Raw genomic sequence first — 26932 nt, 5'->3', positions numbered from 1 at the left:
GTGATGACACGGGTCAGAGATCCCACTAAGTAGTGAGGCAGCCCCGAGGAATGTTAATAACCGGCTCTGCGTGTGTGTTTGTTTTTGTTTCTTTGGAACGGGGATTCTCAAATTCTCCATGCTCTGCAGCCCCACGAGGCAGAACTCGACTGATAAGCCAGTGCCAGCAAGATAGGTGCATTCTTTTGCCGTTGAGCCTTGGAGGAGCTAGTGTTGTGCAATGAACAGTTTTGGAAGGGAGGCATTGACAGCCAAACACAAAGACAGGCAGGGTAAGAAAAAGTATTTGGCACATGGATACACCCAAAGAAGGTACAGGAATATGAGACTGTCTCCATGGCCTATATGTAGCAGGACATCTGGAATCAGTGGTGAAGCACAGAGTATTTCAACAGCCTATAGACGTGACTCAGAAGAAGATTGCCAGGCAGCTAAGAGAACAGCTCAAATGTATAACATTTGTACCAGGCAATTATCACACTTAGTCGCATATAGCTAAAGCCACAAAGCCTGCTATAATTGGACAGGAGCTGTTTAATCTTGGAAGCAAATGTTTTGCACTGTGTGAAGCCAAGGAAAGTGCAGCACAATCCAGGTAATAATAATAATAATTAATAAATGCTAATAGTTTGCCCTTCTATAGTGCTTTTTATCTGAGGATCTCCAAGCACTTTACAAACGTACATTAGTCCTCGCTACACTCTTGAGAGGTACAGAAGTATTATTATTATTATTATTATTATTCTGCAAAAGCACAGAGAGATTAAGTGGCTTGCCAAAAGTCTCAGAGCGAATTGGTGACAGGGCTGGGAATAGGACACAGGAGTGTCTTATCATGCTCTTGCCTGTTTTATTCTGATTAATGATGCTGCTTCTCTGCCCTGATGGCCAGCAACAGAAGCTTAATTGTGCGTTAATATGCTTATTTGTTTTTGCAATTTAAGCCATGTAGGAGTGAAATCTCCTTCTATATCAGGGCCCTGAATGAGGAGAGAGGTGTTGGGGGTGGAACCAACCAAGCATTTCAGATACCTGTTCCAGAATCCGACCAATTCCTACATTAAAGCTTCTGGTATGTGCCTGAGGTCAATGTGTGATCAGACAGGCTTGTCTACAGGGCCTTGTCTACAGGGAAATTGACCAGAATCGCTATTGCGGACTAGCGCCCCACCTGCAGTTTGGCAATGCGCTAATTATTCCAGGATAAAGTCGTTTTTATTCTGGAATAGTGTCAACATGGGAAGCTGCTCTGCAATAGCTATTCCAGTCAATTTCCCTGTGGAGACAAGCCCTTTACCCTGAAATCATTTTTTCATTTAGTCCCTTATTCACTCCAAGCAGAGATCTTGCTATAACCCATATTGCAATCTGTTCTTGACCCAAGTTGAGGCTTTGTTTCTGCTTCCCTCTTGGTGCAGTCTCATTCTGTTCCACTTCTCTGTAGGCAGGTAGCACTGGGTTTCTGTCTAGAAGATTATGTTCTTTAGAACTTTTATATATGTAACAAACATTCCCACCCCCCGCCCACACACACACTTTAAAATCCTATGCACGCTATAACCCTGCATCCCCTTCTGAATCCCAAAATAAAACTTAGATGCAATTCGAGCTTTGCTTTGCATGCCATTTTCTTTCTAGTCTGTTTTCAAAGCGATATCGAGGCGTCCCCATAAGGGAGCTGTATCAGTGCTCACCTGCTGCTGGTTGGATCTGACAGCTCTGAAAGCTTTCCTTCATTGTCACAGTTGACAGTCACATATGACAATAATAATGTCCCTAACCAAGTGTTTTGTAGGCAAGTGAGTTATATTTGAAATTCTGAGGCATTATCTGAGCTAAGAGATTAGTGTGACACTCAGTGAGGGCATTGGGTGGTGGTGATCCTGATCGTTACAGCAACCTGAGATACACATTTACTGTTCTCCTCCAGGAATGTTTTCTTCCAGTTAAATATTGCTGCTTTCATGTACTGTGTTCCTTTTCCCATTCAGCTGGTTTTGAACTTGCAGCTTTAAAATCAGCGGGCCAGAATCATCCCTGATCTAACTGTTGGCTCCAAGGGCTGGGTCAGACTTACATCAGGGGGTGCTGCAGTTGAGGGTTTAGGCGCTTTCGTGGTGTTACATCAAGCTACGTCAAGCATGGTTTTGGCCCATTGCATCTGTTGTGCCACGGCATTGAAAAGTATATGATAGATGCTTGAAAGGAAAGCCCTAAAAATGCTGTATCATAGCTCCGATCAAGGACAAAATGGACCTTAGAGTGTTAGATTTTTCTTTGTGAACTTCATGAATAATAGTTGCTTCTGAAAATGAGAGGCTGCTAACCCCTAACTAGAGACAGCTACAGTAGGCTTCCCTGCACTCATGCATAGTCAATACACTTCAGGTGCTACAGTAATGTAAACCCTAAGATAGGTGGAACCCTCTCCTGTCCTGCTCCCCACCATGGCCCTCACCGATTCACCTCAAACCTGACCTGTTGCTCCACTTCTGCTCCTGTACAGGTGACCCTCATGAACACGTGCAGCCAGCCAGGTCAGATTGGGTGGTGACATCGTGGTGTGGCTAAATGGCCGGAAGGGACTAATTGGAGGCCATTTCTAACCAAGTCTTCAAAGGAGAAAAGTTAGTCCATTAATTTGCTGGCACATAAACTGCAGAAAATAAAATACATCATTGAGGGTTAATGCACTTTTATAATGATTGATTATATTAATTATAGGGATTAACGCCTAGATGTTGTGAAGATATGAAGTTCAGTGATATAAAAACCACAGAAATGGCCATATCAGAACAGTTCAGTGGTCCGTCTGGACTTATTTTTTCTATCTATCTATCCATCACATTCCTAAGGTTTGTTATCATCATGGTGTCTGAGCACTGACAATGTCTCTGACAGTGACTAATACCACATCTTTCCTAGGATTTGAAATTTCTCATAAAACACATAATTCTGCACTACTGTGTCTAGGAGGTCAAGTTCTTTCTGACCTGCAGCTGGTGATCCCCTGAGCCCTGAAGATTAATTGCTCTTGTGATTTTCATCCCATGTCGTGTCACTGCAGATGCTATTCTTAATCATACGAATGTCGGGTATAATATATATAAAATATCAACCTCAAGGTTTTGGCGGTAGCTGCCTCCGCAGCCCTCCTGGGCCTGAAAAGAGGGTGGAAAAGGGATAACAGAGGAAACTCCAGTGCCTCCGTCCCCGGCCAAAAAAATACCAGCTCAGTCAATTGTGATGAGATTGGTTCTCTTAGAGTGGAGATGAAAAGCTGGGCGGTGAGCGTGCTGGATAAGGGCTGTACAAAAGGCAGCAGAGTGCGGTGTGATAGCTAGCGCTGGGCGAGATCCCGGGTAGATTAGACCAGTGAGGTAAGAACGTAATGACACAGCTGCCATTGAGCCCCTCCTGCCTCCCAGTGACACGCCAGGATGCTCCCGCCGTATTTAACAAGGAACTTTTTTAATTGTTTACAGGCGATTACTTTGGCATCCTGAAGGAAGAGAAAGTGACAAGCTTCCCGTTTAGTGTCATGGACAATCCCATGTACTGGGGCAGCACTGCCTGTTACCTTGGCTGGTCCGTCATGTGAGTACAGTTCTGGGCAGTCGTGGGCCAGACCCTCTTCACCCTGGTATTTCATCATTCTCCAGAGTCAGTGGCAGTGTTTCACTGTGTCTCATCTAGGGCCGATCTCCTGACATGCTGGCCAGGTTAGCTGAAAGGGGCGGAGGGGGGAGGAAGGGGAATTTACCCCTTTGTGGGATCTGGCCCATCATTTCCACTTGGTTATTACATGCTCCTTGGTGTGCAGGTGAAATCCTGCCTTGTTCTGTTGCTGCTACTCAGGGAGGAGTGGGGAAGGATGTGTGGAGCCTCTTCCACCCATGCAACAGGCAGGGAAGATCTCTCCAGAGAGGGCTGGGACCACCACTAAAGCAATGCCCCACACACCACGTCCCAGCTGTTGGGCATGTATGTTACAGGAGGCAGTACACATTAGCTTGGCCTGCATTGTGCTCCTCAGAAAAACCATAGGAAGCCTGAGGACGCCTGCCTGGAGCCGTCCCGCTTTGTAGTGCTGGACGGCTCTTGTGCCAGGGGCAGTCTTCTAGGGGTTGGAACTGACCGCAGTATTTTGACCAGGAGCACAACAGCAGACCGTCTCTGGAGACGAAGGAGAACTCCTTCACGGTGGGACTGTCAAAGGAGCCCACTAGACTCCTCTAGGCATTGTGGTCAGCCACTGGGGGGAGACATGATTGTCCATGCACGAAAGTGGTGCAACTATTTACTGAGTCGTTTCTGTGGCACGATGATGTGGGGGTAGCTCATTAAAGTCACTCCCGGCATCCTGGAGGAGGTGGCGGCAAAGCTCCTGATCGGAAATTATCTAAATGTTCTGAACTGTGGGGAAAATCTGGCAGTGAAGGGAAAGTGCCAGGCAATCTGGCTTTTAATTTGCCGAGTGTTATCCCACAATCCCAGAACTCACCCGTCACCCGCAGGGATGTTGAGCATTAATTTGAGCAAAATAAAATAATCTCCACATTCTAGAAAGATGAAACCTCGGCATCTGATCTTCTACAACGCAGAGTCCTTGGCAGACTCTGCAGAATGGAAAAATCAACATCCAGGGCCAAAGTTATTCCTGGAGTAACTACACAGAAGCCAAGGGATTGACACTGAGAATCAGTACGGTCCAATAATTATATTTAAAAAAAAAAAGACTGGAGAACTATGGCAACCCTGCAAGAACACTTCTTAGGTAACAGAAAGTTTAATAGATTGATTAGGAGACAAATGAATAGTATGTATTCCGGCAACTAAGAACAATATGCTCTGTGCTGTATTATAAGTTTGAAGTGGTTTTCGTGTAATATCATGTTTAATTTTCGTTCCCCAGTAGCAAAAAATAACTACAACAATATTACATCAGGAACGGTACCTGCCATGCACAAGTACTACAAAACAGAAACTCGTTTGGTGATTTTTATGACTATAAAGGCAGAAAATGAAGAAACAAGGCTTTATAATGAATATCGCACTGGTGTCATTGAGACAAAATTCTCCCCCTACCTGCAATGTGCTTCCCTGTTGTGCATTCTGTACCTAGAATGCCCATTGAGATCAAGGAGGGCTCTGCCCAGAGGGGCAGATCCATCTCCTGTTGAAATTGATGGGCGCTGGTTTGGGTCTCAAAAGAGCAAAGTCGGTGTACTGGAGATGCTGACCGTGGCAGCTCCCTCTACAGGTGATGCAGTGGGGATATTGTTGGTGAGAGCTCCGCGCACAGAATCAGCGCATGCAGTGCGGGGGAAATGGGGTTGGCGGAAGCTCTCAATGGGGACCGAGTGCAGAAGATGCAACGGAGGATGCAGCTAGCGGGAGCAGCCCATGCAGGGGACAGCCACACGACAGAGTCGAGAGGAGAACTCATCTGGAAATGGTTGTAAAGAGGCTTTTTAAAATCAACTTAAACATTTCCTGGTCTCTTAAGACATAGTTTCTCAACCTGTGGTACGCGTACGCCTGGGGGTACGAGACAGAGGCAGGGGGTACCCGGGGAAAAACTGAGTGAAGGGGAGGCGGGGGGGCAGCTGCCGACTTCTGGGGAAGCCAGGTGGCAGCCCCCCGCCTCCCGCCCGGTCACAGCTCCCAACTGGGAGGCAAGTGGCAGCCACTAGCATCTGGGGGAGGCGGGCAGCAGCCCCCCACTTCCTGCCGGGTCCCAGCTCCCAGGTGGGAGCCCGGTGGCAGCTTTACGAGGCGTGCAGTGGATGAATGTCTGCATATCTTCCAGCAAGTTCAAGACCTTAATTCTCAGAGAGCGATGGTATCCAGTCATATGACGCATCCCCTTCTCACCCACAAACTCACACAAGCCTTCTCAGTTACAATTTCTGTTCTTTTAATTAGCTGCCGAATGGGAACTCTGAAGAGCTGCTGATGCTTCTTGATGACTCTCCATAAACTAAAGATGGATAAGGCACCAGAGCCACGCAGCGTATTCTGGAGGAGCAAATGGAAGCAGGCACCTGATTGAGCAGCGTGGGTCGAGGCTTTCGAAGCCGGTACAAGGAATCTCTCTGAAGGCTGGCAAAATGGCAGGCGTTAGCCACGTGGATCCAAAGGGGAGCCTAGAGACGTGGCAGCAAACAGGCCAGGCACCAGTTGGGCGCACACTACATTATTTCTCCCAGTTGTTCCATTGAAATGGACATCATTTCAGAAGGACACAGAGAGACAGTCAGTTAACCCACTGGGCTCCTCGGAGCATTTGGGAGAGAGTGAAAAGTCCAAATCTGATTAACACTCCACAGAGGCAGCATGACCGGCCCTGCGGCCTTTTCTATGTTGTTTGAGATTTTTGGGACCCCAGCGTATGAGGCAGCCTCGGATGGCACCTGTCACAATCTGCGTAAGCAAGAGGCACGAGCCCATCAGGCGGTTTGAAGTACAGTTCTCTGATTATGCCCATGAAGACTTCGCGCACACGAACGGGTCCACGCAGATGATAATCTGCATGCGGAAGTGGAGGTCCTTGGAAGATTTGGCCCTTTGAGTACCAGTGAAACAAGACTATGCAGAAAACTGAAGCTGGAGGGCAAAAAGCACTATACAAATGTCACCTCCATTTGGTGCTGATTACGGTATCTTGGAAGATGTGCAAACCCATTGCATGAAATAGAACCATCTTCACCATGGGAAGGGTCTGTGTTGCCCTCTGTCCTTATTTCATCGGCAGATCTGCCATCTTTGAATTGTTCTCTTCTCCTGTGACCTCAGTTCAAGTTTCTGAGGTATCTGATTCAAATGGTTGCTATGCAAGAGACCTTAACTATTGTTTGCGTGACAGCAGTGCTTCCAGGCCAAACTGAGATCCGGGCTCCATTGTGCTAGGGACTGGAGAGGCACATGAGTCAGGCCGAGTCCTTATCCCAAAGAGCTTTCAATCTAAATTGACGCAACACACGAAGAGTGGGAGGGGAAAATAGATGAAGAAAGGAGAGGTGACTTACGCAAGGTCCTGCAGCACAGCTGGAAATATACCCCAGCCTCCAGCAGATCGAGGGAAGTGATCGTTCCCCTCTATTCGGCACTGGTGAGGCCACATTTGGAGTATTGTGTCCAGTTTTGGGCCCCCTACTACAGGAAGAATGTGGACAATTGGAGAGAGTCCAGCAGAAGGCAACAAAGATGATAAGGGGTCTGGAGCACGTGACTTATGAGGAGAAGCTGAGGGAACTGGGCTTGTTTAGTCTGCAGAAAAGAAGAATGAGGGGGGACTTGATAGCAGCTTTTAACTGCCTGAAAGGGGGTTCCAGGGAGGATGGAGCTAGGCTGTTTTCAGTGGTAGTAGGTGGCAGAACTAGGAGCAATGGTCTCAAGTTGCAGTGGGGGAGGTCTAGGTTGGATATTAGGAAACGTTTTTCACTAGGAGGGTGGTGAAGCACTGGAATGGGTTACCTAGGGAGATGATGGAATCTCCATCCTTAGAGATTTTTAAGATGCAGTTTGACAAAGCCCTGGTTGGGATGGTTTAGTTGGGGTTGGTCCTGCTTTGAGCAGGGGGTTGGACTAGATGACCTCCTGAGGTCCCTTCCAACTCTAATCTTTTCTGATTCTATGACTCCTAGTCCAGTCCCCAGTCACTGCACAGTACTGCCTCTCAGAGCAAGCTCTTAAATTGTGATGCAAAGTGACCTTCTCTTGGGAGTGGGCACAGGGCTCTCTGACTTGGAGCTGGGCAGGAGCTGATTTCCCCTTCTACAAAAAAATTCATTTCAAAACTTAGTTTTGTCCCAGTGAGGAACAGAAAAGAGACCTCCTGACATTTTCCATGGAGCGAGAGACACCCCAGAACAACCCCTTGCTTCGGGCCCTCACCTGGGTGATGGGAGATCTTGGGTTAAGTCCCTGCTCTTGAACCTGGATTTCCCACATATCAGGGGAGTGCCCTAACCACTGGGCTATTGGCTATTCTGGGGTTTTGCCCAGAAATACCATCCTGGACCCAAGAAACTAATACAATCCTGCACAAAGTTTTGGTTTGGACAAACTGGCCTTTTCCAACAACTCTTTCATTGAAAAATTCCCAACCAGCTCGACTTTGGCTCCTCAGCCCGGCCTGCCTCGATTGGTGGGTGTTGGCATTTTGTGCCCACTCTGTCAGGCAAAGGCTTGGGATGAGGGTAGGTATCAGCCGCATTTTTCGAAGAACATCCTCTTGCCAGCCAGTCTATATGCAATACATTGGTATTGGCTCTGGAGATAGAGACCCTTGTTTTTCTCCCAGCTCAGGGGGCAACGTGGCAGAAGGACCCAGACAAGATTAGTGGTCTCTCCTATCTCCTGCTGCTGTAGCAGAGGTCTGCACTGCAAGAAGGGGAGGCTGATTTGACCTGGGTCCTCAAGTACCCGTTGCAGGAGCGGGGCTGAAATAGTCTGTTGTCACGTGAAAGTTGACGCCGATGCCTGGAGGAGTATCTGGAACTCAGGGAGATTGCCATGAAATTTGAGGCCAGGCAGCAGTTCCTCTGTCCCTGGTTCCAAAACCATTGTAAGAAAATGAGTTGCAGCCAACCACTTCCAAATGTCAGAATGAAAAGTCGTTTCGCTTTTTGGAGTATTTTTGGTTGGGTGGTTAGTTTTTTTTTAATTGAAACAGTTTGGCACATTTGATACTAATTTGCCAACATTTTTCAATTGACCCAAATCTGCATTTTTCAGGAGGGGAAAAAAAGTTTAATCCCAAAATCTTTGCCCAGCTCTACAACAGACTGACTAGCAGAGTCTGCTTGATTTGATTTTTTGGGTTTTTTTTTTTTAGTATTGCGTCAATTAGCTTCTGTTCTAAAGTTGCTCAGACCAATAAATCTTGTTATTGCTGATAATCAGTGGCTCGAAAAGTAACCCGACTGTCCGGCCTAGGGACTCAAGTGACAATCCCTACATTACAGAAGCTATGGTTGTGCTAAAGCCAAAACATACCATCTATATTTATAGCATCCCACCTTCTGTTACCACGTAAGTCTGTTAAACTTCAGTAGGAACTATGTAACTTCCCCGCTGTAGCTTTTTGATGCCTGAGTCAAGCAGCCATGTTGGCTACCAAAACATAAATGAAGCATTAGTTATTTAGGAAATGTTTTGTGTATCCATTAAAGGGAAATGTTTTAACACATGGTAACAAGCTGTGTAAATCAGTGCTGGAACTGCAGCTAAATGACACAATTAGAGCTCTCGCTGTCAACAAATGATCATGCAAATTTGTTCCCTCTGATATGCATCAATAATGAGACCTAAGCAAGCATGAGGTTGGGTGGGTGGGGAAGCTGCCTGATGCGGGGGTGTGGGGGGATTACATTATATATTATAGTATAATATAAGGCGGTTGATCTGTGGAAATCAATCTGTACTCTAGCAAAGGGCAGGGTTTGTACTCAGAATCTCAAGATCCTCTTCATTCCCCCAGGGCATCCTTGGATAAGGAGGTGAATCTGGGGACAAGGCTAGAGACAGTTGTCTACAGGAATATGTAGGTCACAGCAAGCTGGGGTGTGAATCAGCCCCACGCTAGCCTGCTGCTCACTAACTGTCCGCATGGACCCTGCTGACACACATTAAGAGGTTGTTAATGTGCTTTGATGTTGTCCTCTTTGAGACAGGACTAGGTCAAAGGACGTTCACCAACTCTTAATGTGCGTCAGCAGAGGGCCCACAGACAGTTAGTGCATGGCCGTCTGAAGCAGGATGGATTCATGCCCCAGCTTGCCACGAACTGAATGTTCTTGTAGACAAGCCCTGAGCCACGTGTGACTGCAGTGGCGTGTCCAGCTGGCCAGTCTGGAAGCAGCGCTGACTTTTCAACACCAAAGGGGGGAGTCTGTCCAACGTGCTGGAGAGCAAAACCCCCCGCTAGAACTTAAGGCCACCATTGTAAATTCAGTTGTGGATCTAGGTGACTGCTGGGTCTGTAGCTGTGCTCCCAGCCAGGCGGTCAGAGGCCATGGTGATGGGCATGGTCTGAATGCCTAGATAACCAGACGGATAGCAAGTTCTTGGGAAGCCCTGTATTTTGGGTGGGTATCAACTTCCTGCACTTCATTTCCCTCTGTTCCTCCTCGCCTCACTCTTCCCAATGGCTTTCCTACTGCTGTCTTCATCTCACCTCTTCTCCGGACTGCACACCTTTGTTTTCAATGGCCCCTGTGGCTGGAGCCACCTCCCCTGTCTCAGATGCCAAAAGCCCTCCTTCCCCTCCTCATACCACGCTATTTGTGGTGGCGTCCAGCGTTTGTCTGAGTCCCGGTTCAATAAATGAACGTGTGGCTTTGCTGAGGCTGAAACGTCGGCCCCCAGATTGGTGCTTTTCATCGATTTTAAGGCCAGATGGGAGCATTGTGATCATATAGGTCACGTCTATCCTAGGAGCACACGACCAGTATAGGAGTGCCATCATACTATACCGGCAAAGCACTTCTAGTGTGGACGCAGCTATGCTGGCAATCCAGCCCCCCACAAATGAAACAAGCGACTCTGGTAAAGTTTGCCAATGTAGTTGCACCTGCCCCTGGGACTTCTGCCGGCACGCCTGTGTCAGTCAGAGATCACAGTTCTTCCTGTCCCTAGCCGACCCAGCAATACTAGCATAACTGTCGTGTAGAATACCCTAGGTCTGACCTCCTGCGTAACACAGGCCTTTCTGGAGAGGCAGATGTGTTGCTGGGAACGACGGGGAAATCTTGCTCACGTAGCCCACTGGTGATCTAAGTCCGCAAAGCCTTGGTTCTTAAACTCAAGCTGCAACGGCTCATGCATTTAGCTCTGGAAGTCCCCGGTTCAATCCCTGGTTCGTTGGCCAAGATGGTTCCTGTCCCGCTGACGTCCCGCTTGGCTGCAGCTGGGTTTGTACCAAAAACACCCGTGTGATCCTGTTTTGCCCACCAGCTCTGTCAGTCTCTCTGAGTACAGTCTTTCTGCAGATTCTGTGCGTGAATACTTGCTAGGCAAACTGCTTTCGTGAGCCTTTCTTTTTTTTCTTCTTTAATTAACAAGAAGGGAGCAATTGCCACTTCTCTGCACAGTCAATAAGCAGGAAAATATATTCAAGGCTGGAGATGACTAAATTACGCTTGTAGTGCCTATCTCTTCAGCCCTGAAGGGCAGGCGGGGTGCAGAGGCTGTTTGACTATTCATAAGTATGGTTTTATAGACTTCCCTGGGCTGAGGTTGTCATTACCATTTGACAGTCTATAGCTGGTCGGAGGAGTTGTGGTGGAGAAAGTGGGTGTGAATATTCAGAGCTCTTCTCCTTGCTTTTGGTTTTTCTTCTCCCTGAACGTTGTAGGGTGCTCAGATTCGAAAAGATTAACACGCACATGCAATCATGTGTGGCATCCTTCCCGATGGAGAAGAGACGGGACCCCGCTCTGGCAACCACAAAGAGCATTTTTGATTGACGCTGCTGGACACGGCAGCTCTCTTACTCCCAGACTGATTGACACAGAGGCTGTGAGTTTCAAAAGTGGGGGCCCCTAAATCAGAGGTTCCCACCTTTTTGAGTGAAAGCCCCACTAGTTAACACTAGGCAAGACACGCGCCCTCTCATCTCCCCGCCCCCTCACTGGCCATAAACACATATAACCCCTATAAATACATATAATGATAATAACACTAAATTACTTTAATAAATAATCATAATAAAGGACTCTTACCTGAGTAAGAAGGTAAGTCTTTCCTGGTGCAGCCGCCACTGCGCACCCTGTGTGTGCCCCGCCTCTTCCCATCTCTCATGGATGGAGGGTGATGGAGGTGGTGGGTGCTAGCAGGCTGGCCAGGGCTGCTACAGACCCCCACCGGCGCAGGGCTGCACCACTCCGGCCTAGCGCCTGGGTGGTGTGGGGTTGAGAGGGGCTGCTCCTCCACTCCGGCTGGCACAGAGCTCGGGGGACTAAATGACCTCAAATTTACTGAAGCCTCACGGACCCCCCTGTAATCTGTGGCACCTCCCCAAGGGGTTCACACACCCCGGGTTGGGAACTGTTGCCCTGAATCCACATTTCAGCACCTAAACGAGGGGCTTGATTGTCGATAGCCCCCAGCAGCTCTCACCGTCACTGATTTAAGTGCCGAAATATGGACTGGGCAGCCTAACTTTAGCCCCCCTGTTTTGAAAATCTTAGCCAGTTTATGCAGCGGAGTGTCAGCACCCGGAGGGCGTGTTGACGCTGCAGTCAGACGTGTGACTGCAGCACAGGGAGACATCCCCCAGCTAGTTCTGATCTAGCTAGCTCAAATAACGATAGCAGTGAAACTGTGGCCACATGGGACTTGTACAAACCCCCCTAGGACCATGGGTTTGTACTTGAGTGGCTGGCCCATGTTAGCACCTGTGCCCCACGGCTTCACGTCTAGTGTTATCCAAGCGAGCTAGATCACAGTTCCACACATGCTGTAGTCACACCTTGATTGCAGTGTAGACCTGCCCACAGGGTGAAATTCTTGCCCCAGGGAAGGCAGTAGCAAAACTCCCATTGATTTCAAAGGGCCTGGCATTTCATCCCTTGTCTCCTGAAGTCCTGGGTTCAAGTAAACAGGCACAGAATTGCCAGCTGCAGTTAACTGATGGACTGCTGCACTTTACTGCATGCAGTGAAATCTTTTCTGGATCAGGAGGTGACTGGTACATTTCGGTTCCAGCTCTTTTGTCTGACAGTCAGTGACCCCAATATAATAAAATCCCCCCTCCTTTCACAGGCTGGGTGTTTGATGTACCCAGCTTTGCTTGTTTGAATGGCATGCAGCCGTGTGCATCTCTGCAATCTAATATTACAATAACTGGATACTACCAGGTGCTGCTCTGAACGTCATTCATTCATTTATCTCTGCCTTTGACCCATTTCTGAAGGACAAAGCTCAGCTCCAGTCGAAAGAGGAAAATTGGCCACCTTCTACCTTAACTAAAACATTTCTAAATGGATTTAACCACAAACCAAATCACGTCTTGGTCCCTGTTCACTAAACGGGTCTCACTACAAGAAACCAAAGCTGACAATACCCTTGAATGTCAGCCGCGTTGGCTCTAGAATCCGTAGCGGGCAGGCAGGAGCTGAGTTTTCTAAAAGAACAGGCTCCCCACTGGTAAACTGAGGCAAAAGTTCAGAACATCGGTATTTAAATTAAAACAGGATTGAAGGACAACTGGAACGATGAGCCATTTGTTTTGGGAAGTGCTTGTGGAAGACTCAGGTTACACTTTGGGGCAGATCCCCAGCTGCTATAAAGCACCAGAGCTGTGTTGGCTGTAGGTGATGTGATGCAATGCAGACTTACATCAGTGGATAATCTGGCTTTTCCCGTGCCCACCACTGTTCTTTCCCTGCCCTTCCCAGCAGTTAGTCCCGGCTTTCTTATCCCTGATGGAGGTGCAGAATATAGTATTTGAAGCTTTATGTTTTTACTGTTGTACCAAAAGCATGCTAGGAGCTTTACAGACAAGTAAGAAGGCAAACTCCCAATCCGAAAGAGTTAACAATCGCTTCGGATCAGATCTCATGTCCCTTAAAAATACTCAGGCTTAAATTTATATGGGTGCTGGCAGCATGCCACTAATTTCTATGCTGCCTTCATACACTTGTGATTTAACAATTAGAAAGAATCTTATGAATCAGTGCTGACTTTCCTGTAATACACATCAACCTGCACTTGATGTCAGCGGATGGGGGGCTCAAAAGGTTGAAACTCTTGGGTGGGTAGATTTGGAGGTGAGATTGCTGTATTGTACCTACCTGATCCACTTTGACGGGCATAAGAAAGAAGTGGCAGTAGGGGGATATACAGAAGCCCACTGGTCCCCTTGTAAGGCCTGCTTTAACTTGAAGAAGCAATAGAGCAAAGCTGGGTGACTTATGTGTCTCCACTTAAATGGATTTTGATGTTGCCTATTTACAACTCCCTGTCCCATCTCCTCCCCGGCCCATCATAACAAGATTGCCAGTTGCCAGGAGACGTGAAGTTTCATGATGTAGCAATTGTAATGAAAGAAGAGGAGATGAAGCCCAAACAGTAATGTTGGGTCCCAACAGAATACGATCATCTATTTTTGTTAGATAGGAAAATAGGAGCAGCTAGAATCTAACCCCGTTGGACTTCCTTTCATCAGGGATTTTGTGGTGTGCTGACTGATTGAAGTTCCTCAGAACTACAGCATCTTTAAACACACCCTCACACGCAGACAAGACCTGGCAGTAGAACCCCGGTTTGACTAACTGAGAAGTGAGGCGCTCCTAAAATTAAAAAGATCATAACATTTAACACCTCAAAATTACAGCTGACAGCTGTACTGGCCGGTTCCCATGCAACTGCCATGCTGTATGAGTTGTGAATAGGTTTTCAAGAGCAGAGGATAAAATACTTAGAGACAATCTCAGAGTCCCATGGGAGAGGCTTTTTGAATTACTCCACCGTGAAATTACCGAAGGAATGGTGCCATCACTTTCTTCTTGTCCTTCAAGACACTGCAAAGTGATTTCCAATAAGGCATCAGAACGTGAAGGGAAGTTAACTTGTTCTTCACCAACATCCCTTTCGTTATGCGATTTCTTCCCCCCCCCCCTCAGGAAAAATGGTCCATACAACAGGTTGTTCGTAAAACTTGGTGTTCGTTAACATTGAGATTCTACTTTCATCATTGTTTATGTGTATTGCAGTAGCACCTGGACTGAAATCAGAGCCCCTTTGTGCCGGGGCCTGTATGGACACATAATAAGAGACAATCCCTGTCCTGAAGAGTTTACAATCTAAACAGGCAAGGCTGAGGCACAAAGCAATTATGGATGAGAATTTCAAAGGTACCATAGTGGTTTTGGAACACAAATCCCTTTGGCCCTTTCAGTAGCCTTGTACTCCAAAGCACGTCGGTGCTTTGGAAAATCCCACCCGAAGTGACTGAATAGGACCTTCCTACTTATGACAGTTTATTGTGACTGCTAGAGTAGAGCCACACAGGTGTGTTTTGAAAGGCCCTGAGTGTCCTATATTACACCTGTGCCATCAGCCTGCGTTCTGAGGAACCATTTCAGTTCGGTATTTCAGTCCCATCAAAGCAGAAGTCACCGTCCGTGGGAGCAAATGTCCTTAGGTTGGTCTGGCCATCATTTCAATGTGTACTATACACACTAGTGATTTCATCTCCCAGGTGCTCCTTCCGTGATGGATGGCGTTTATTTCTGTGTAGATCAGACTTTTCCTTTAATAGTGCCAAGGCTCCATGCCACAGTTGTACCTAAGGGAGTTTTCTGGTTTTGAATGGCTTTATAACCTCAGGATTTATTTTCCGAGTAGCGGCTCTATTAACACAGACATGGTTAGCTTACCTGGAAGGAGTTGGCCGGGAAATAACCTTTGTCAAGTAACCTTTGTCTACGTTTACATTCAATACAAAACAATCATTCTTGCCCTTCGTTTATTTAAGACAGGAGTGCCCTCGTGGAGTATACGAACACATTTCACTCCCTAAACTCCAGTATGCGAGCCTGCTAACTTACCTGATCTTTCGCTTCTCTCTTTTGAACACAGGAATGCAAGCCCAGCTGGCCTGTTACTGACAGTGGTCGTGGCAGTTTCCTATATGATTGCAGTGCTGTTTGAGGGGTGAGTAGCTTTTTAAGAGCAGAGGATAAAATAATTAGAGACAAACCCGAAGTCCCAGTGGAGAGGTTTTCCCAATTAGCCATCAAAAATACCTAATCTCCTTTTCCCTTAGGAGCCGTTTTAAAACCTGAATCTGTCCATTATCAAGGCAATTGAGGGAGGAAGATCATTTTTTTCCCACCTCCCCATGGTAGGCTGTTTCTATGTTGAATCTACATGGCAACAACAATAAAGAAGCCCACAGGAGGAGAGTGGGTATCCTGAGGTTGCACTGCAAAATATAGTTTGCTTTTTGTAGTTCCTTTCATGGGCTCCTCTGATCTTTTGCACTGCTCTCTCCAGGCACATGCTGAATACAGCTGCCTAGAATATCCACCAGAGCCGTCAATTGCACTGTAGCAGTGACGGATATTTCAAATGCTCTTAAAGATGATCTGCAAAGAATGAAAAGGGGAGGTTGGGCCTTTCTTTCTGATGAATAAGAGAGAGCAGTGGTCTCAAGTTGCAGTGAGGGAGGTCTAGGTTGGACATTAGGAAAATCTTTTTCACTAGGAGGGTGGCAAAGCACTGGAATGGGTTACCGAGGGAGGTGGTGGAATCTCCATCCTTAGAGGTTTTTAAGGTGCGGCTTGACAAAGCCCTGGCTGGGATGATTTAGTTGGGTTGGTCCTGCTTAGATGCCCTCCTGAGGTCCCTTCCAGCCCTAGTCTTCTATGATAACGAAGGCTAAAGGAGAACTTTGTTAGCTGATACAAGTAGCAGATTGCATATTCTCTCTGTAGGCCCAGCCACTAAGGATTAGTAGTACACATACACTGCATGAGCAAGTACTACCCGCGGTGCTGCATTCCATCCGACAGGCGTGGGAATTACCCAGACTGCTGGATTGTTTCTTGTTCCAAAGCGGCGTCTCTCTGATCTCTAGGTATTAGGAGCGGACCGCAGCAGAGATCATGGTATCAGTTTAACGGCACGTGATGGTCTTTCATTTTTCTTTACCTTTCTCCTCCCAACCCTCCCCCACCAGACCTTTCACAGAAGAAATCTATCGGCAGAAACAGAAGGCGGCACTGAACAAATAACAGCAGGTGTGGTTTGCAGAGTATTGAGGAGAGCGCCAGAGCCGGGTGATTTCAATGAAGGGAGTCTGTCTGCTGGGCCATCCATCTGCACAAGATAATTTGACGGGAAAAGAGAACTTAGCCTGACTTCTAATTATGCCCTTCCCCAAGCTTTGCATTTGCTGCCTTTCTAATCCCTCTCTGTAGTTCTCAAGAGATTTTGAACTTCAAACCCACACAAAACCCAGCTGGGAAGATTTCTTCACAATGAGTTTTGTTCCCACTCTCTAGTTGGTTCCAAAAGAGCTACGGCTGAAGTGTTTTGATTATAGGCTTGAATGTGAGAGCAAGGCAGAATCGACAGGGAACCTCAAAGTTAAATGTTTAACTTCTAGAAAGCGGCGAGAAAAAACCAGTCCCCACGAGGCGGGAGTTCAAACGCAACAGGCACGATCGTGCAAAGGTGCACAAGTGCTCTGTGAGCCTGCATTGTGGACGTGCAAACCTGGTAAAGCCAGGCCTGACTGCTTCAGTGCAAGTGGAAATCTGGTCATCCCAGACCCACGTTTGCACATGCTTGTGTTATGAAAATTCAGCCCCAGCGGCCTGATTTTTAGACCTGCATGTGCAAAGACCTGTGCAACTCCATGGCTAGTCTCCATGCACAGTTACTGCCATTGCACCTTTTGCTAGTCTTAAATTCACCCAAATAAAAGTTGGTCGAGATTTTCAAAAGCGACTAGTGATTTTGGAAGCCACAATTTTTGGATGCCCGAAGTGAGACATCTTATAGGGCCTGATGGTCAGGAAGTGCCGGGTGCCCATCAGGCCCCATCTAAGTGCCTCAAGTCGGGCACTCAAAATCACGAATCACTTTTGCCAGTCTTGGCCAAAGCTCACTTACACTTCCAGCCTAGTCTCTAGCATCAATATATATCAGATCCGACCTGCTGCTGGTCCTACAAAGCACGCCTCCTTGCAGCTCCAGCCATCCTAGAGCTCAATGAAACCATGCAGAAAACAATTCTCCAAAGAGAGCTCTCTCTTTTCACTTGCAAACAGCAGACATCAGCGAATCCCAGGATCCTGGTCCCTGGTATGGGTCTGAGACGTGCTCCACTGGTGGTGATGGCTTACCAGTTTGTTTTTTTCTCGCTCTCTGAGAGACAGTTTCTTAGGCTGCTCTACGCACAGAATGGTTTGGTGGGTCGCCTTGAGGTGTGATTTGCCCATTTTCCCTTTGAAATGTATCTTGCTAATTAGCCAAACAATCCCCGTCCTGCCAGCTAATTACACCATAGCAGTTGTAACAATCAGAGAAACCGCAAGAATAAGGGAGCTTTATTGCATCATCAGTTCGTGTCCGCGGGGATCCGGGAGTCCTCTGCAGCTCAGTCTGTCCCTCACGTCGCCTCCTTTTGCCCTGACTCACAATGGCTGCGGCAGCAATGCGCAATGAAAGCAACCGAGAAGATATATTCTCAGAGGACTGCCATGCAGCACCTTTCTCCCACCTATCTGGGAAGGAAGTGCAACCCATATTTAGTGCAGTGTTCCCCCGGCGTGCCAGCTGGCCTGAGCAGGTGTGCCAGGGAATTTTTTGAAAAACTACTTGAAGACTTTTGGATTGGCTCATGAATAGTCATGAGTTCATTGGGAGACTACATGGTGGAGTGCCTCAAAATAATTAAAGGTATCAAGTTTGGGAACCACTGTTTTAGTGACCGGAAAAACAAATAACCCCTCCCGCTCCCTAACAAAACCAAACCCAGCTGTATTTTCTAACTAAAGGGCCAGTGGTAGAATAAATAGGGCCCTGGGGAGACATTTGTAAATAGTTTCTCAGGACAGGAGTTGCCTGTTCCCGCCGATCTTTCGTGCTGATGTCACTGGAACAAGACTGTTAAATAGAGTGACTTTCGAAAGGCTGTACGGGATTGACGTCCTAAGAATTCAGCCAACACACTGCACTTTTAATATGGTGCATTCGATCTGCTCAGGAGCTGTAAGTACACCATTGGCTTGAGAAGTCAACACCTCTGGGCAGTTTCTCTCTAAACCCTGGGGTGACTTTGCAAACAGCCCCTATTATAAAAGGATGTGAAGCACAGAAGGACTCTGCCAGTCAGCTGGGGCAGGAGTTGAACCCTCATGGATAAGCTGGCATCCCAAGGAAGGTGGCGCTCTGCTGGGTTTGAACCTTCTGACCCAGCAATGGAGCAGGAATGGGACGTGTCTGTCAAACCACTGTTCTCTGGAATAATGTGGGAGAGAGACACATCCTAGGGGAGAAGGGCAAGGAAGCGCCATGTGAGAAGCCGATTTCACAAGGGGGAAATAATGCAGGACCCTCCAGAAAGGGAAGATAGCAGTGCAGCCTGGGAATTAGCACACGGGGCGGCAGTAAGGGTTCCTGAGTGCCTGAACTCTGCCATTCACTCAGTGGAAGTTAATCCTCTAAATACCTTTGAGGATCTGGGCCGCAGGGCTTCGTTGTCAGAACTGTTGGGCCCCCATAACTCCACTTGAAGTCTAGAGGTGCTCATCCTCTTGACCAGCCATGCCCTGTGCCTCCCATCTGGGCTGAAAGGTGCCGTAGAAGGGCATTGTAGCTATATGGAAAAGTGTCCATGCAAAGAACAGAGCACTGATTCATTGTCGCCTCCGTTGAGCTGCCTTTGACTGTCCCGTGCCCCGTCTTTTTATTCCACTAACTGACTTGCTACATCTTTATTGACAGGAGTGATTGATGGCAGTGCAGGGGTAGTGTCTACTTGTTTGGAACGGCATCAAAGGGCTGGCAGGTTTCACTGGGCAGAGTGAAAGCTCATCCGATCCTCACACACGCACACATGCACTCTGTCTCTTACCTACCTACCAAACGTTGTAGTCTGGATGAGCAAATGACTTCAGACAGTGTTGATGAAGCCTGGAGTCCCAAGAGGAATGTTCCACTTTTCCTCCAGTCTTTTTCGCAGAGAGGCTGCATTCCTGACCTCCTTTCCCACTGCATGCAAAACATCACTGATGCTAATGATCTTTTCATCTCTGCCTCACTGGGTTTTTTTGGTTATTTTCTTTCTTTCCTATTGTTTTCATTAGCATTCAACCATCTCCTGAACAGCGGGGGTTGAAATCTTAGCCGTTGGGTCTAGTTCTTCAGCAGATACTAGGGTCTGAATTCATTCTGAGTGGGAATGGCGAGAGGTTAAAGCTCCCGGCCTGGGTGAATGATGTTTATGGATGCCTGTGACAGTTGGAGGGACTTTAAGAAGAAAGCCACGTGAGGAGTCAGCTTTAAAACTTCGTGATAGACCCTCAAGCAGTGCGAAGGGGAGATGGCATTGTTATTGAAAGGAAGTGGGGTTAAAACTATACACTGGGAGTTAAGACTCCTGGATTCTGTTCCTGGACCCACCACTGACCCACTAGGTGATCTCTGGAAAGTCACTTAATTTCTCCGCACCCCCATTTGTTCATTGGAAGTAATAATATGACCTGTGGCCCAGCACTGGTGTGAGCGTTAAGTAATGTTTGTAAAGCAGTGAGATCATTGGATGGAAAGCACTACAGACGGTCTTAGCTTTGTTAAGAACTTCAACACTTGGTAAAATGGAGCATGTTACTGTCCTCAGTAAATTCCCATCGTCCTCTTACTCCCTTTATTGTCTGTCATTTTGATTCTGCTGCTGCCCTTGGTTCCTCCTGGATTTCTTCTCTCCGTTACATCTAACCCTTCCTAAGCTATTCCTCTGCTGTTTCATCATCTCTGATCTCTTCCAAACAGTCTAACCCTCACACTAATTGCTAATATCCCACCTGATTTATTTCCTCTGCTGCACATTTCCCTTCAAATCCCCTCTCTCTCTTTGCTTTTTTTTTTTTTCCGGAATTGGCTCCAGCACCCAGAAACCTTTGCACGGGTGCCAGGCAGGAGGGGGAAGATTGCCATGGCACAAATGCTGATTTTTCTGCAAATAAAAGGAACCCCTCCCAAAGCATGCCAGTCAAGTGGTTGAAGGAGAAGGCCTGTGTTATCTGTTGGTCCTGCTGGTTCCTAATCTGGAGTCCACCCCTGTAAAAGAGTTGAACTTCCTGTAGCTTTTGCATGGTTGTGGTTTGCTCTGTTCCCTTTGCAATTCACTGCCCTGATGTTACCAAAAGAGAATTAAATCCAGTTTTTAATCAAAACTTCGTTTGTATCCAATCTGTCTCACAGATGCTGCATTGCTGTTCCGTAGTTCCAAAGCCACTAAGTCGGAAGGGCAGGATTCTCCTTGTCAGCAATCTTATTTATAAAAGACTTTTGCATAATATTTCATTTTGAGATAAGTCTCCACACCCCCTCCACAGTTAATGTTTACAGTCAGATGCTAAAGTGGCCCGGTATCCATAGCAACCAATAAGGAGCCGATGTTTTATGTCAGAGCTGCTTGTTATTTCTTAGGGTAAGTAATATAAACAATCCCACGCTTGTGGATGGACCATTAGTATTGTCAGACAAAAAGATTCCTAAGAGGCAAACATTTAACTAGAATAAATGTAGGGCCTACTTATTGTTTATTTGTATTACCGTCAGCCTACCTCCTCAAAGGTTATTTAGCCAACTAGTGCCTGTTGAAACCAATGGGAGTTAGGAACCTAAATGCCTTTGAGGATCTAGGCTTTTGTGTCTTGGAGGCCTAGTCATGGACCGAGATCCCATAGTGTCAGGTGCTGTACGCTCCTCTTGTCACTTCAACCCTGTTACGGGTTAGATCATGCAACCTTTGTTCATGCTGATGGGCACTTGGGGTCTGTCCACACAGCAGCTGGCCCCTTGCAGCTGGCCCAGACCAGCTGACTCGAGCTGTGGGGCCGTTTCATTGCTGTATAGACTTCAGGGCTGGGGCTGGAGCCCGGGCTCTAGGACCCACAACCCCATGGGCCAGAGTCAGCGGGCACAGGCCGGCCGCGGGTGTCTAGTTGCGGCCTAGACAGCCCCATAGGCCGCGAGCCCTGTTCACGTCGCTGGGGCCAGTTGTGTCAGAGCTCACCTTTGGGTGAAAGGGTCGTGCGCTCTCGTCCGCCGCGCCGATTGTGGGGCCGTTGCGGGTATATTTGTGCAGCACTCGACATTGTGGGACCCCGAGCCTGATTTGGGCCCTCTCTCAATACAAAGAAACACTTTCAACAGCCCGCCCCCTGCAGCCATCAACAGAGGGACCCTCGGGGTAGAGCAGGGCTAAGCGCAGGCTGCGGCTAGTGTCTCAAGGAATCATAATCTGGCGTTTTCTTTAGATGAAAACAAAGGGCGGGGGAGCTCTGGAAAGCAGCGTCTATGGGCTCAGTGCAGCCCGGTGCCGCGTGGTCTGAAATGGCCAGGATTCGGCACTGGAAGTTGGTTGAACCGGCTGAAAACGGGGTTTGGGCTGGGCTGAGCAGCCGCTGGGCTGATCGCACCATTGAGTGAGTTCCAATTTTCAACCCCACCAACTGTTTCCATTTCACCTCTCCCTGCCCACCCCAAGGGAGGACCAGGTTGTCCTGCCCTCTTGCTTGGCCGGGCTAAATGCCAGGTTGTAGTAGCAACGTACCCCTTCTTCCTTCTCAGAGTGATGTGGGCAGGTGACCCACAGAGCTGGGAAGCACCCTGAGCTGCTGGCTGGGTGACAGGGGTGCTTTGGAGGTGCCCTTGCTGGTTAAACATGGCACTAGCCTGCTAGGTGAGCAGAGGAGAAACCATGATTTGCTGCCGGTAAAGGATTACAGTGCAGAAAGGGGGGCTGGGAGACAGAGATCCCACACTCCACCGGGGAAAGAGTCGGACACTCTAATTACTTTGGGTACGTCTAATCCACAGCGGGGAGGTGTGATTACCCCATTCGGGTAGACGGCCAGCTGTAGCAGCACAGGTCTAGCCAACCCAGTACATACCTGGGCTCCCAGGTTGCATTCAGACAGCTCACCCAAGCTGCCGCCTGGGCTGCCGTAGCCACGCTATTTTTTTAAAGCTATTTATTTACTTAGGAACTTTTCACACGTTTACACATCTTTGCCAGGTAAATACCAGAACCAAAACCCACCTTCACAACGGAGAGCTTCTGTTTAAAGAGACATGCCACATGAATCTAGTCACCAGCTCTGTCTGTTTAACAGAGTGTTACCATATTACAGAGAGTGCTTCATTCCAGCAGCTATACCGTCATCTCCAGTGAGTTCATTAAATTGAGAGCGACCTCTAACTACACATATGTAACTGATCAGGTGGGGTTAGCAAACGTTAATATTCAAAACACATTGGATAGGTGGGCTGAGGTTTTGTTTTTGCAGGTGAATGTGCTTTGTCGGAGCGCTGAATAAAAGGCAACCAGGTTGCAGTGTCTTGTTTCCTGTCTGTTTTGCTGGGTACAGAACTGCATTAGTCTGAGCAGAACCAGCACGTGCAAGTGGACTTGAGCGGGGAATTACACCTACCGGCAGCCGTGCAGACGTCCCCTGAAGAGAACCCTTTGCTGCGGCACCCACAGCCTCTAGCGCTATAGCAAACGCGGTGGGCGCTTAGCCCCTCGGACTGCTTTGCACTGGGGCGAAAGTCACCTAAAGGTTTTCTGCCTGGCTTAGGCATTTGCTAACATCAGCTTGTTACTGCAGCAAGATTGGCTCTCACTCCCCCCCCCCCACTTCATTGCATCCCTATTTCTAATTAGAGCTAAAGATGGGCCCAACCCAAAGGCCTTGCTGGGAGAAGTGTGTGTGTGGGGGGGGGGGTCATAAAACTCTGCTAGACACAAAAATCATGGCCGGAACTGGATTTATGGCTTATCACAACGACTTGTAACCCACTAATCCCCCCTTTTGTCCTATGACTGCAGAGCTGGTAACAGGCTACTCTGCCCTGCAGGATCCCTCACAACGTGTGCGAACGACTTACGCTAAACCATCGCTTCCAACTTGCATTCAGCTTTGAGGCCAGGAATACAAACGTTTCCCAGCCCTAAAGAAGAGTTCTGTGTCCTTTGAACGCTCCTCTCTCACACCGACAGGGGTTGGGCCAATCAAAGATCTGACTCAGCCAGCTGATCTCGCAGCTGTGTGGGTCCCACGCCATGCTGCAGATAACAGCGATCCAGATTGCAAAAATGGGGAGCTCTCTCTCAGTAGAGGAGAAATGCTAAGGACTAGCCCTCCGGGAAAGCCAAACAGCCGTTGCCTGTGCTCTGGGCTGTTTTGGGGGGTGGAGGCAGTCTGAGTAGCGATCCGTGGGCCATTGCACCAAGCTGATGTTAGCCGGGCTCTCTCTTATGAGGCATCCCGCAGCGTGACAGGTACAATAGCAATAAGCCAGTGGGGCAGCAGGCCTTGATTAACCCTCCACCAGTCACTCGGGGGCTGCCCCAGGCCGGCACTGAAGAAGGCAGGGCCCCTCCACCCTTTTCTGCTTCGTATCTCCCCCAGCAGGCATTTCTCTCCCTCAGTCACACGCAGCTCGGGGAACACACTCACAACAGCCACCACGCCCCAGCGCAGAGGGGGTTCAGTGCTGTCCGGACACCCCTTTCATTGTCTTTACATCCACAACCGAGCTTCAGAGCTAAAACACCAATCAGCGCTCAGGCTGGTGCCTCTCGGTGGGGGCACTGAGTCAATGCACCCCCCCACCCCCATGCTGCCTGCCATACCTGATCCCAGGCAGCAATGTAGCTGCAGACAGGTGTGGCCCATTGCTGGAAGGAGCCACCCTCCATCTCACTGATTCACCCCTTCTGGCCTCTCCTTAATTAGCGGCTCTGCCCTTTTATTGTGTCCCATCCACCTGCAGGCTATAAAGAGGGGAGGTTTGGCCTAGTAGCACTGCTGTGAGTTTAATGCCACAGGGATGTGCTGGGCAGGGCAGGATGGGCCCATGTAGGAAAATGAGCCGAGGCATAGTTTGCTACATAATAAGACCAGGGAGCTTCATGAGTAGGGCCAGCTTGGGGGGTGCAAGAGAGAGAGGGAAAGAAAGAGCCAAGCCAGTCTTACAGCACAAGAAACAGAGCTGGGGGGGGTCTCCCCCACCTGCACACTGTAGAGCACTTTGCCTCCACTCTCAGGCACTGGGTGTTCCCTTTCCCCATTTGATATTATGCATCCAGGTAGGGCCCTCCCTTTGCTCTACCTAGGGCAGTGTCCTGTAGACAGCGTCCCCCTTCCCAGGATCTGGGGCTTGTGCTGGGGGCACGGAGGGGAGTAGTTCAGCACAGCCAGCAGGGTAAAAAGACTGGCACTTCCCCAGAGCAGCTGAGCGGGGGACAGTTGCTCCTAGCTTGCCGGGAATCTTTGCAGCACTGGAGAGCTGGCTTGGGGGCACAGCTGGGATGTTGGGTGTGGGTGGGGTAATAGGTGCTACAGCCCTGGGGCAGAAGTTCTGAGAGAGATGAGCTGTCCTCTTTGTCTCTTTAGGTGTGTTGACTCTGAAACCTAACAATGACACTTTAACTCGTCACTTGTTAATTTTTTTTTTTCTTTTTTGCTGCCCACTTTTGGAGAAATATTCAGCTACGCTAGGTCCATGGGAGGAGCATGGGTTTGTGGGCAGATCGACTATTGTACACCAGCCTGCCCGCCCCCCCCATCGCCCTTTAACCCCAGTCATGCAAAAGGGTCTTTACTACAGTGCAAAGCCATTGACACTCTCGCTTTAGTTTTGCTTGAAAGTAGTTTACAAACAGATTTGATTAGGATTTAAAGCTGGACCAAAATCAGAATAGTCTAAATTGAGGCTTGGCCCTGAATCAGAACCAGCCCTGTTTGGGGTTTTGCACCCTTGGATTAGCCCATTTTAAATCAAATTCTAGCTTCTTCGCTGCTTCCCCATTGTTACATATTAGTCATGCACCAATTTTGTCCAAAAACAGGGACATCGGATCTGTCTGGTTCTAAGTGAAATGTGTCCCATTTTTTCCTACCTCTGCTAATGGCAGTTACCCATGTGCTGTTGTATGTTTGGAACTAGTTTTGCCTGCTGCGAATCTGGGTTTTGCCAAAGTCCTTTGGTAATTCATCATCATCTACTTTACTCCTTAAAGAAAAAAAGAGAGCGAGAAAGGTTGTTTTATAACAAAATTCTGATTAGGCTCCAGGGTTTCCCTCGTTTTTGTCTTGTTCCGTACGGGTTATGATTTAGACTCCACCAGTACCTGCACGGTCAACTCAGGACTGACTTGTGTGGAATATCCTTTACTACGAAGGCCAGCGTGGGGAAAAAAAATACAAACAAAGGCTCCATTTAGAATTTGTTGGCACCGTTTGACTTCCTGGGAAGGATTATGAGATGATCCTCGCCATTTCTAAGGGAAGGTTTAACTCCTCTTTAGTTACTTTGCACAGTAGTTCTAGCATTTGACCGTACTGGTTTTGACATCATCTCTGTGTCTGACACAATAGTTCTCACCATGAAAACCACTCAGTAGGAGCCAATAGATATTTCCTCCATGTCCCTCATCAGAGGGGAAACTACTTAGAATGAATAAAGTGCTAAAAACCAAATGGGAAGGGAACCGATCTCGCAATGACTTGGGGATGGACTAAATGACCTCATAGATTTCATAGATGTTAAGGCCAGGCAGGACCATGCTGATCACCTTCTGCATAACATGGGCTGGCGCATTTCACCCAATAATTCCTGCAGAGCGTCCAGCAATTTGTGGTTGAACCCCAGCACCTCCTTTAGCAAGACATTTCATCTTCATTTGGAAGCTTCAAGTGACAGAGAATCCACCACCTGCCGTGGTAATTCATTCTAGTGGTTAGTTACCCTCCCTGTTAATTATTTCCAGCTTCAGCTTTTCTGGCCAGCCACTGGATCTTGCTCTGCTTTCATCTGCTAAATAGAGAGCCAGTTAGTGGCAGGTACCTCTTCCCTGCATCGGTAATAGGTCTTTTCCATCACTGACTTGCATGAGTCTATTTTAACATTGAACCTGGGCTAACATGGTTGGATAGGACGTGGTACCTGCCATGCTAGCCTGGCTATTGATGAATTTCCCTCTTGCTGCGCAGATCTATATCAAGGAGCGTCTGGACAGCACATCCGTTGTGTTTTTCAGTGAAATGTATTTCTGAGCATCAGCGAGTGAAATTACCCCCAGAACCAAGATAATGTGGAAGCCCCCCAAAATCAGACACACCATTGCTGATCCTGGGCCCGACTCGACCCTGCTGTGAGTTGGTACAATGCCATT

The 26932-nt window shown here is 48.1% G+C and overlaps 1 protein-coding gene across 4 annotated transcripts in view; it reads left to right on the top strand.

The window, feature by feature from the left end:
• The window catches only part of PEMT (phosphatidylethanolamine N-methyltransferase), an 85524-nt gene extending 64519 nt beyond the window's left edge, over positions 1-21005 (top strand). Inside the window, exons 5-8 of one of the 4 annotated variants that reach the window (XM_067534129.1) lie at positions 3486-3597; positions 15592-15666; positions 16694-16754; positions 20947-21005. In XM_067534129.1, the coding sequence (XP_067390230.1) occupies positions 3486-3597; positions 15592-15666; positions 16694-16748 (242 nt within the window). In that variant the 3' untranslated portion in view covers positions 16749-16754; positions 20947-21005. Of the gene's footprint in view, positions 1-3485; positions 3598-15591; positions 15667-15778; positions 16553-16693; positions 16755-20629; positions 20919-20946 lie in introns of those variants that run through there. The other 3 variants (XM_067534128.1, XM_067534126.1, XM_067534130.1) reach the window with 3 other exon arrangements.
• The last annotated feature ends 5927 nt before the right edge of the window (positions 21006-26932 follow it).

The sequence above is a fragment of the Emydura macquarii genome, unplaced genomic scaffold (assembly GCF_026122565.2).
Source record: "Emydura macquarii macquarii isolate MOO-44397 ecotype Brisbane River unplaced genomic scaffold, CSIRO-AGI_Emac_v2 contig_3390, whole genome shotgun sequence".
Lineage (NCBI taxonomy): Eukaryota > Metazoa > Chordata > Testudines > Chelidae > Emydura > Emydura macquarii.
Note: the sequence above shows the minus strand (reverse complement) of the source record. Positions and strands in the feature narration are given on the sequence as shown.